The following is an 11,636-nucleotide window of genomic DNA, read 5'->3' on the forward strand; positions in this document are numbered from 1 at the left end:
TTTTTTCGGATATTTATATTGAGGACAGCAAATTACCTTTCAGGTGTCAGAGACTCCAGTTGTGAAACAGGATTAAATATAAGGAGCTTTTGAATGCTTTATATGTGAGAGAGGTGTTAAAAGCTCCTTTAACAGAGCATTACACCACCTAAAAAGACATATTTAGAATTAAACACCAGTAATTTGGAGCTCCTGTGGCACAGGAGGAATAGCGAATAGTCCGTTAACTGGTATGAACCCTTACTCCTCCTGGGCAAGGCAATGCAGAGGTGGTGTATGATTGTGTGTGAATGGATGAATGTGATTTGTACTGTAAAGTGCTTTGAGTGGTCCATAAGACTAGATGAGTGCTCTATAAATACAGTCAATTTACCATACAGTCCATTTAAGAGGTCCATCGGGGAGTTATTCCTCTCCCTGAGTCTCTTCAGCAATAAAAGGAACATATTTCCACTTTTTGTTTATAAATAGTCTGCAGAACAAAATATTTGGTTAATTTAAAAAGCTTTATGGTCATTTCCTTATTTTGTCACCTTATCAAATGTTTAAGGTTGATTTGTGGCAAGAGCAAAAGTTACCACTTCAATACTTTTCTGAAAATGTTAATGATGTGGACCAAGATAAAAATAAATGATTTGCAGTGGGTGGTGTGGGACACCAAATCCCGAAAAAATAATAAAAAAATAATAAAACCATCCGCAGGAGAAACTGAGGACAATGTGTTCACAATTAGAGAAATCACTCAGCTTCGGTGTAGCCAACAATTGTAATCTTGTTTTATTATAATAGTCGAATAACACTGAACATATTAACTTTGTATAAATAAATACAGGGGACAGTTTTTTATATGTGTATCAAGTTCCTTTCCAAAGTACTTCATTTATTGCACCATGTTAGATATCCCACAGCAGAGCAGCTATTCATTAGGTTTGCGTTGTATGGTATTAATCAGATCTGCATCCAGCAGAATGTTTCCTCATACTCTTTGACCCAGCTTTAAGTTGTGAGGCATGAAATAACAGAAGGAGAAGCTGTTGATACTAAGACCTGTGCAGTATCTGCACCGAGTTACCAGTTTATTCTGAAAAGACAAAGTGATCAAAAAAAAAAAAATCTTAAGTTGGGTTGTTTTTTCATTTTTATGACTGTGGCTCATTTAATTGTTACCTCTGCCAAGTTATTTTTGTGTCTCCATTTGTTTGTTTGTTATCAGGATTACACAAAAACTACATAATCCATTTCTATGACATTTTGTGGAGACCAATCCATTACATTTTCTTTATGATTGGGAGATTGGGTGTTTTTCCAACATGTTTGTTAATTTATCTGAGAATAATTAATCATGTTGAATCATGTTTAGGGGAACGACATATAGGAGTTTGTGCAATTTGGTGCAGATCCAATAAAAAATCCAGATCTTTTTAATTTAAAAGGTGTTTCATAAAGGGACTTGACAAAGGTCTACACTTTACTGAGTGCCATTAGTTTAGAGTTGTTTTACTCTTTCTCTTCATGTATTTACTTATATCTGAAAGACATCTTGATAATTCAGTTAATACAACCACACAGCTATAACGCAACCTCCTCAATTACAGCAAAGTTGACCAATCAAAAATACTTAAAAGCACAGCGGTCGGATTTATTACATTGCCAATACACAAGTGTATTAAACTGGTAACTCAGAGAACCACATCATTAATAAAAGCACAAAACTGTGAATGACAAGTTGTTTTATCAAGCTCTTTTCAGTATCAGACGCTAAACTACTTTATCAATGTTCATCGTCAAATATAAATCATTATTATTCCAAAAATCCAACGGTTAGGAAGTTCATTAAAATCCCATTCTTACTACATTTACATTTTTCTTTTCTGCAGTACAGTATTACTTTTTCTTCCCATTTTAAGTTCATTAGTCTCAGAGTTTCCAGCACAAGAAGGAGGCCGAGTGCTTTTCCACTAACAGGTTCCCCTCCTTCCTCCTTATCCTCTCCTCCTTGCTGAAGAACTCTTTGGGGTTTTTCAGTCCACCACCGATCCTTCCCCGTGCTCCCAATCCACCCGACCCCCTTTCAATCCCAAATCCCTGACCTCTTTCTGTCCCCCTCATTCTTTCTCTCTCTCCTCCTCTTCATCACCGCTCCCTCCTCTAGTCTGTTCCCGCTCTCCGTATAAGGCACTCCTCTTTTATCACAGCCTTTCAGCCCTCCTTTGTAAACCTTCCTCCCTCGCTCATTTGGCTCTGTCAGTGTCTCCTCAGTCGTCTCCCTCGTTGTGTCCATTGATCAGGCCGGACTCCCATCGCTGCACTAGAGGGGTCTTCTGTCTGGGGGACCGGGGACTGCAGGGGACCTGGTTGTAAAGGGAGGGGAAATTTAGGGTCATAAAGAAAACAAGGAAAAAGGAAGAGAAAAGATAAAAAGAGAAGGATGATTTTATTTCCCCCTGGAGGACATCTTTTTGGATGATCATTAGCTGTGCAAGTCAGAGGGAGGTTAATGCAAAAATGATCCAAGGGCTCGCTCAACTGAGTCAACGGCCGAGTCCAATTCCTGCTGCAGTCCTCCGTTTCTTTCTCAACTGTAATCAGGATCCAGGTCTGTGCTGAAAGCAGTTGAGAAGGAGGAGGAGGAACCGCAAGAATCGCATGTGACAGTGAGCGGGGAGACAGGGAGAGAAAAGAAATGTTGCTAATGTCAAGCCGAACCGTGCAGCACAAACCCGGCATATCAAAGCCAGACTGAATTAAACCCCAGGAAACACGGAGCGGCACTCGGCTCTAATCAGAGATAGCACCGTTTCAAAGAGATTTGAGACCCACGAGGCAGGTAACAAAAAATCGGTGGGATTGTCGATTGACTTTTGTCTTTAATCACCATCAACTGCAGACACACACACATACAAACACACACAGACACACTCACACACTCACTTTCCCGCCCAGTCTCAGGATTGTTTGCCTTCTTCCCTTATCTTTAAAGATAAGCTCCTCGCTGTTTGTTCTGTGTGCTATCAGATGTTTGAGGCCCACATTGGCTGTACAGGAGATGCAGACATCTTCCCAACAGTGTTTCTTCATTAGACCATTGGCCTTGTGAACGTTTTGAATACTTTGAATGCAAGACTTCAGTTTTGAGGGGTGGCTCTAGTGTTGGCAATCATAACACAAACAGAAGGTCATACAACACTAATAGCAATCATCGCTTCCATATAGGATTGGAAGCATACGGCTGATAAAGTAGGTTATATAAGTAGTTATTCCTTAAATGCACTGGTTACTATCGGAATGGGAAGGAAGGGAAAATGTTGTTGCAACATCCAGTGGCGATGCATCGTCCATCTTTATATGTAGTGTATGGTTGAAAGTGATATTTAATTGACTTCCTGAACACAAGAGTTAGGGCTACGGAAGGGCTAATGACCCAGAAAGGGGATTTGCCTACATTTGCATGTCCTATAGCAAGTGAGCAAGACAGGTAGATGTCAGAGAAAAAAAAGCCTTGTTCTGTTCTCCCACGTGGTCAAACCTTCAGAGCAAAGAGTAGCATGGAGGAAACAGCCTTGTCTATACTTTACTGCGTCTGGATTTACGGGCTCACCTCTTGCTGAGCAGTCCTCCCCTCTTCAGCCTGGGCCGGCAGCCATATGCTCACCTTGCCAGCTGACTGTTGTGCTACAAAGGAGGACAAAGAATAAAAGGTGGGTGAAGGCAGGTCTCACAATGAGGCAAAGGTGTTCCTGTGTTTTGTTTGTGCTCCACACTGCGAGCAATAAAGCCCCCGTGAATCAAATTAGTCGCGAACACGGTGAAGCGGTGCAGAGAGAGGATGGGAGACAGGCAGGGAGGGAGACGGAATCAGGTAGAGAATTCAGTTTTGATGAAAATGAACATGGTGAAACGGAAACAGATAGCAGGTGCCAGAGAGAAAGGACAGTCATTTAAAAACAGGTTATACAACTCATTGAAAATGAGACAATATAAAATGATTCATTTCCCAACAATGAGTCATGGTCATTCAGTCCTGCAGTGACACACCCCTGTCATTTCAGGAATGTTAAACATTTATTAAACTACAAAGACTAGAGACAGTTTCATACAGTCACAAAGAAAAGGGGGAAAAAAACATGAGCAACACTTCCTGACAACAAAACACACAAACATGGAATCAAACAAGAATCCGCCACCCAGCAGGCTCCAAATTGGAATGAACGTAATCAACACAAATAATTGTTTAGAAATATAATTGTTTAAATAAATTAACTTGTTAGGTTGGTTTGTTCACCTTGAGTAAACACTTTGAGTACAAGCATTTTTTCTTTCTCAACAGAAAGAAAAAACAGCTGTCCCATCTACTTCTTTATCATTATTATCTCACTGACTACATTGTTACTTCCACTGAGGAGATTATGTTTTTGGAGGGTGGGGCACGGTCAAAGACCGAACCCATCAGTGGCATGCATCTGAATGAAGAAAACATATACATGTTTAAAGGATTGATATTTACTAATGTGTGCCATTTGGGGCAGATCCCAATAAAAGTCTGGATCTTGCTGGGCCCTGGTGGAGGTAAGGTCTCCACTTGGGACCATCCTGATATTTATATAGTTTATCTAATACATATTTATTTCCATTTCTCCAATAGTATTATATTAATCCATTTGTAGTAGCAGTTTGTAAATGTATCTATTTCCTTTGGCTATTTCGAAGATTTATGTATGGGTTTCCTGACAGCTGAACTGTCACTAAGGTGTTAAAACTGACTCAACGTGTGGATATATTTGTTTAATCAGATTCTAATTTATGTATTTGATTTCACAAATATTTCTCAACACACCCCCTGGCAACTGGGTAACAAGTACCCCTGGTTGTGAATCACTGCTGCACAGCACATGGCCACAGTGGCAGCAAAGTTGAAACACAACCCGACCTCTCGGTAGGCTGCTGCACTGACTATGAAATATGTCTCTACACTAACTGTTTATCACCATAAGAACTTAAAAAACAAGTTGTGTGCACTTTCTGAATGCTGGATTAAGACTTCATCCCCAAAATTAGACTCAATCTTTGTTGCTGACACAATAGTGCTGAGTTATGACTCGGGGGTTTTCCTCCCCTCAGCTTTTGCAATTAATAAAAGAGATGCTGCATTTATTGTGCAGCTACAGAGTCTCACTGAATTATTGCCGGTAACCACAAACTCTGGTTTCGAAGTATCTGTTGTGTGGTTTTCCACTGAACATGAGAAAAAATGAAATAGTGTGCTCACTGCGCTCTTTCAGGGAGGGTTTTCATCATCTCAGCGCAGACATACAAATTACACACACATCCAAGACCACAAGCCTCCACACACAAGCACGCTGTCTGTATGAGAATCAGTTTTACACCTTTTACCCCTAAATCCATACTTGGTGCTTCACTCACCTGCTGAGGGTCCGTTCCTCCACCTGGGTGGGGAGTCAGGTATGTCAGGAACAGCTGGACCGTTCAGAGAGGTGGAAGACATTGTGGGAATCGTTTCTCCTCCTACTTGTACACCCCGTGCTCCCCCATACAGACTCTTCCTCTGCTTACGGAGCTCCTTCTCCCTCTCTTGAGTCTCCTGGATATCCTGCTCCACTTTGGCTACATTTGTTGAGGAGCGCAGCTTGAAGAAGGGATTATCCTTGAGGGCCACCTCCTCCTCCTCCTCCTCCTCCTCCTCCTCCTCGATAATCCCACCACTTGTTCCTGTCCCTTGCGATGAGATGTTTGGATCTCCAGAGTTGACTGTGGTGACAGGCTCTACCTCAAGTTTGGCGTGGTAGAGCTTCTGAGCAGGGACACTCAGGTTATTCTCCATGCTGATGACCTGGTGATCTGTCTCCTTGGAGAACCCCAGTACTGAAGGGGTTGAGTAGGTTGAATATCTTCCTTTGGCTGAGTAAGGGCTCGCTGGGGGACTGAGCACGTCTGTGTTTTGTCTCCTCTCCACATACAAGGCTCCTATGGTGGATGTCTGTGACAAGGTATCCTCCTGGTTCTCCTCCAAGGTTGAGACGTCACCGAATGAGGACCAGGACGTGGTTTTACTCCTGGTCGAGACGGATAAAGTCGAGTCACTGGGTTGCTGAAAGGCCTCAAAAAGCTGTTTCTTGTCTTTGAGTTGGCGAACTGTGCCTTTGTCGTAGAAACCCGGAACTTTCCCAAGCTGGACCAGGTCCTGTTCTCTCTTGGTCTCCTCATGGATCTCCTGCTGCATCTTCTTGCCCGCAAACTGCTTGTCTTTGCCTTGACTACTCTCAGACTTAATATTGAGCGGCTCAGAGAGAATATTTTTCCTTGAAGGAATCTCCACATACTCTGGAGAAGTGGGGGGATTTGGAAGTCCTCTGGACCTTCTCAGGCTGTGTTCACGCTCTATAGTACGTCGGATCTCTCTCTCAATGGGAGTCTCTTTGGATGCTGGATTCCCCGTGGAGATGGGGGTGTTGCCCCCCAAAGTGCTGCCTGGGGAGAAGTCCGCTGATACTCCACTGTCGCTCTGGCTGTCATCACAACAGTCGCTCTCCATTCTGTCTTGTTCACTGTGTTTACAATTCACCCCTTGGTCAAAATATCCCTTCATGTATCGCTCCTGTCGTTGGACCGATCTTAGCTGTCCTGCGCTGTGTTGCCCTTCTGCCCTGCTCCTGTCAGGTTCACTCTCTTTCTGCCCTTCCTCCTCACCTGTTTGCTTGCATTCTCCCTCTGTGCTTCTGCCCGCCCCGCTGTGCCTCTCTCTCCCAGCTCCAATACACCCAGAGCCTTGAGAGGCTGCCCCACCCTGATTGGATGGCTCCATGGCAACGGTCGACAAAGGTGGAGAGCTCCGGCCTTGCACCTGTTGTGTAGCTTCCTGGTTTGCTCTCTTGGGTACAAGTGCACTTTGGCATTGACGCAACAGCTCTCCCTGCTGTTTGGCTGAGGGAACTGCAGGCGGGGATGTTGGGCCATCGGCACTGGAGTATGAGGGTCTGAGAAGCTTGGCTCTGATATCTAGTGTACTCCATTCCTGCTGGCAAGAAGCAATATCCATGCTAACTTCCTCTTCTTCCTCACTTTCATCAGCGAAAGGAGGAGAGCGTACATCATCGGAGTTGTTACTGTCAGAGGAAGAGTGCTGAGCAGACACAGATATATTATTTCCAGGCTCACTGTTGTCAGAAGCATCAGGTGAAAAGTGCAGCTGTGTGTCATTCTCCTCCGCTGCCATAGCGTCTGCTGTCATCTCCTTGGATATTGACTCTACCTCATGATAAACTAGCTCAGTGAGCTGAGTTGTCAGGGCCCATTCGTTATCAGGAGAAATTAGGTCTTCTGCAGGGTCCGGGATAATCTTAGCATCACTGATCCACTCAGAAACCTCGTCCGCTAGACTGGGAAACCCCTCAGCCTCCAAGCATTCATCCGTTGATGAGGCAATGAGGAGAGGAGGTGGGGGTGGGAAAGCATCCTCACATACGTCAGCCGAATTTTCTGATTCCTCCTCAGCCTGGGATAATTCTGATTCTTCCTCTGTCACAGTTTCTAGGGTTTCCCTGGTGGTTGTTGATTCTTGATTTTCCAAGTCGGTTGCATCCCCTGTTTGAATTCCCGACAGAGTTTGGTTCTCCTGCAGAGTTTGGCCTTGAGCTCCAAGCTCCAGGTCATCTATGTCCTCTTCGGGTTCTGCCCTGGGAGCTCTTTTCTCTTGCAGAGGGGAGCTGTGGAGGCCACCGGTGGAGCCCACTTCACCATGCACCCAGGACTCATTGACCGGCTGCTTGTCTATTGAGTTGATGGGACCCTGCTGCTGCCAGGCCTCGGGTTTTGTTGCCATTGTGACAAATCTGGTAATGTAGAACAGTTTGGGAGTGAGCAGGATGTTCGGCCTCCTGCCAGTCGGTCTGAATGAAGGCAGAGGGAGAGAAGGAGAGGGGAGGGGGGAACAACAGGGTGATTATCGGAGATCCCATTCTGTCAGCACAGATTGAATGACTTGCTTTATAATGGTTTTGGGGGAATGAATCATCAATTTGTCATCACTGTAACATTTACTGTGGAATGATTTTAAAATGTATGCTAGGGTGACATATTCATAGCTCATTCAACCTGTGTTGCAATCCTACAGCGGAAGACACAATTCAAAATAAATTCCATTTGTAGTTGCATGGCAGGATATTTCTCCCCTGCTTTTAGAATGGGAACCTTTGATGGGGAATCAGAGGTTACAATTTGCTACAGAAATGCATTTTGTTCAAACCCAAATGAGAAACTAATTAATGGGAATTCTGATCAAACAAGTGGAGAAACGCAACACATACAGATATGCAGGACACATGAGGTCACTAACCAGTTTAATGAGAATGAAAATGAGATGGTGTTGCCTTCACAGTCCTCACATCTCAACAAAATTAACCATATCTGCAAGGTTTTACTTTCATACAGTACTTCAACGGAAACATAATACAGTAACTCTAAATGAGTGGAGATATATCAGAAGCATGGTGTTAACACAACCTAGATACTTGGAAGGATATCCAGGCACTGAAGCTGTTCTTATTTCTATGACACTTTGTGTCGTGTTTTTCTTTTAATCTGTCACCAATCCATGTGTTTATGCAAAAGGAAGTGTGCAACGCATTTGGTGCAGGATAAGATTCGAGCAGCAAACATCCAGTTAGTGTGCAGTGGATTCATGTCCTATGTTTTCAATGACAAACTGAGCGCGCTGTCGTCTGTTAATCTGTTTCTAACGTGGTGCCTGGCTTCGGCTGTAAGGAACGGAGAGCAGCTACTCTCCTCCACTGTGTGATGTATAAAGTTTTCTGCTGAACAAACTTTCCTTTAATCAGCTTACAGGCTGGGTAATGGCTCAACACCACTAACACACACACACACACACACACACACACACACACACATACACACACACACAAACACACAGTGCACAATCTGATATAACAATAGGAGAGGTCGCTGAGTATAGTGAAAACTGAATAGAGCGGAGCCTGGCTACTCCAATACCTCTTACTTCTTTTACTCACAGTTTCAACTCTTCCCAAATTAAATATAATCGTCCACCCTACACACACACACACACACACAAACACACAAACACACGCACACACACAAACACACACACAAAAACACAAAAACACACACATACACTCACACAAACACACACACAACCACAGTCACTACTACTACTTGCCTAAAGGTAACTCTGATACTAACCTAAGCCTAAACATAACCATAACCTAATTTTAAAACATTTCTTCATCCCAAAATGTATTGATTAACATTATGGTCGTGTTTTTGTCCCTATACTGTGACTGTGTAAACAGATTTAGGTCCCCACGTCATGAGTAAAACCTGGACGACACACACACACACTGCGATCCTTGCCGTTGTGACTGATCATTAAGGGGAACGCAGATCACAGCACTGGGGATGACTAATCTCTGGAGAACTGGGCCAGATAGGACAGATAGGTAGAGGCGCACAGTACATCCGAGAGATAATAAGAACTGGCAGCATGACATGGCAGGAATAATGGGGAACACTTTGGTAATTATAGCGGCAGAGCTTTTAGATGCCGCAACAGAACAATGTGGCCTAATATGGGTAAATGATCAGAACAGTCTGTGAGTCACGACAGACGCTGTTTACAATCAACAACGGTCGGTCTGGGGAACCACTCACCAGCCACATCCACTCACTGTCACTCACTTGCGTCACAGCATTAAGTGTCATTGTGAAATAAAGCAGGAGAACGAGGTCTTTGTCACAGTGGGTTTAAACTCTGGTGAGCAAATCTGAGCTTAAACAGTTTTATTCACCAACAGCTGCAAATTCTGCCGAAGAACCTGCTGAAAACAAACACGATTAAATCAATTAATACAATGATCCTGCATCACTAAACTAATCCTTCATTAATATGGAGCCATGGTAACGTAATCTGAGGGTAAACTCTGGTATGCAGTAATACGAGTGTTCTCTCAGGCACATTCGCATCAACACACTAGAGGCATTAAGTATCTAATATGATATGCTGCTTTGTCATATTTCCTAGGATGCACAGAGTGAGTTTGCAGAATCTAACTAAAGATTCTCAAGTCAAGTCAGGCTGCAGGGGATGCAAATTAAATCTCCATTACATAACAGTCTTGTATTTCGCTCATTATCATCATTAAAAATACATCTAGGACAGGGCCTTACAAATACAATCGCCCTCTTTATTTGGGGTCAGCAGTGTCCTGAAGTAGTTTAGGATGTGAGGGCATTTGACAAGAATGCAAATGAATTGGATAAATGCAAAAAATGAATTAAAAAAAGTTATTTTCTGTTAACTATCTGACTTCTTTGTATATTTTACTGTCACTTACTTTGATTTGTGTTAGTCGTTTCTGTGACTGCTGTGTTCTATTGGTGGTTGTTATTCATCTAATTGGGTTAATGTATGTGTAGAAGAAATTTCAAGCTCAACCAAAGTAGAGAAGTTCACACATAAAACTGAAATCCACAGTTGCACGTACCTGTTTACAAACGCCTTTGAAGATGCTCTCCGAGTGACAGGGATGCACTTCTGAAAATCTGTTGTTTCAGGAAACCAGAGTTTAATGAACACTGGGGAAAATCTCTCTTGTTTCCTCACAGCTCCAGAGCCTCGCTGCCTGTGTCTGCCTCACCGGTGCACACGCACACCCCCTTTTTGAAACGTTCACTAACACTTCTCCAAGAATGGGCCACGTGTGCATGCACAAACACGTGCACTGGAGGCTTAGCCTATTGCTGTGGATTTGAAAATGTATATTACTAATCCAATTAGTGAGCACCACATTAATTACATGCAGTGCAAGTGAATGAGAGAATGTACCGGAGGGATAAAAGGAGGTGGTGTGATGGTATCACTGCACATTTTAATATGTCCACTGAGATTACATGCTTCATACTTTTTATTTCATTATCTCTTTAGGTACAGAAACAAACATCCGTGTTCAAAGAATATTTCTTGTTACAATTCAGGGTGTAACCTTCACTCAGAGGTGGCACGTAACCAGGTCCATGTATTTTGTCACTGGATATATATTTCATGTATCTGTACTTCACTTCAGTAGATTTATTCTCAGGTACATCAGCAAATATCTGCTCTTCCTCAATCACTGTATGTTTACAGAGCATTCTGTTATAACGAGATTGGCTCACTTATCCAATCAGAGCGGACAGGTAACATGAGTCTGCAGAAGCAGCATCACTGGTGAACAAACGCTAAACTGGATTGAAGAGGCTGAGACTCAGGTGGAGGGGATCTCCTAGAGCACACACCTACAACCTTCCTCTAGAACTCAATCAGGCTGCAGCCAGTCACACACATTCATAAAGATAAGTGCTCTAAATATGCCATATTGTTTCTATCAAGATCCATGAATGTTTCTCTGGGAAAACGCTGAAAATGCTGAAAATCACTTGCAATGTTAAAGACAGTGAAAAAACACGATGTCCATATCCACACTAAAATTGGGTGGATGCTCAGGTGCTTTAGGAAATTGGATAGTCCCTGCAATTACTTTTACTTTTAATACTTCTTGTATACAAAAGTAGAGTCATGTAATCAATCTATTACGTTTGTGTTCTTG

General features: G+C 43.0%; 1 protein-coding gene across 1 annotated transcript; it reads right to left on the reverse strand.

Annotated features, from left to right (window-relative positions):
- Positions 1-754: 754 nt before the first annotated feature.
- On the reverse strand, positions 755-10,670 carry LOC133953280 (uncharacterized). The gene is made up of 4 exons (XM_062387115.1): positions 10,536-10,670; positions 5,422-7,904; positions 3,599-3,672; positions 755-2,351 (listed from the first exon to the last, which is right to left on the reverse strand). Exons 2-4 carry the CDS (start codon positions 7,835-7,837, stop codon positions 2,256-2,258), a joined length of 2,586 nt encoding a protein of 861 aa, XP_062243099.1. The 5' UTR covers positions 7,838-7,904; positions 10,536-10,670; the 3' UTR covers positions 755-2,255.
- Positions 10,671-11,636: the final 966 nt, after the last annotated feature.

Source organism: Platichthys flesus, chromosome 5 (assembly GCF_949316205.1).
Source record: "Platichthys flesus chromosome 5, fPlaFle2.1, whole genome shotgun sequence".
Classification (NCBI taxonomy): Eukaryota; Metazoa; Chordata; class Actinopteri; order Pleuronectiformes; family Pleuronectidae; genus Platichthys; species Platichthys flesus.

Coding starts and splice junctions, on each gene's coding strand:
- LOC133953280 (XM_062387115.1), bottom strand. CDS start 7,837: ATGGCAACAAAACCCGAGGCCTGGCAGCAGCAGGGTCCCATCAACTCA. Junction 3,673..5,421: donor GAGGAACGGACCCTCAGCAG/GTGAGTGAAGCA, acceptor CCTCCTTTGTAG/CACAACAGTCAGCTGGCAAG. Junction 2,352..3,598: donor GGAGGACTGCTCAGCAAGAG/GTGAGCCCGTAA, acceptor CTTTACAACCAG/GTCCCCTGCAGTCCCCGGTC.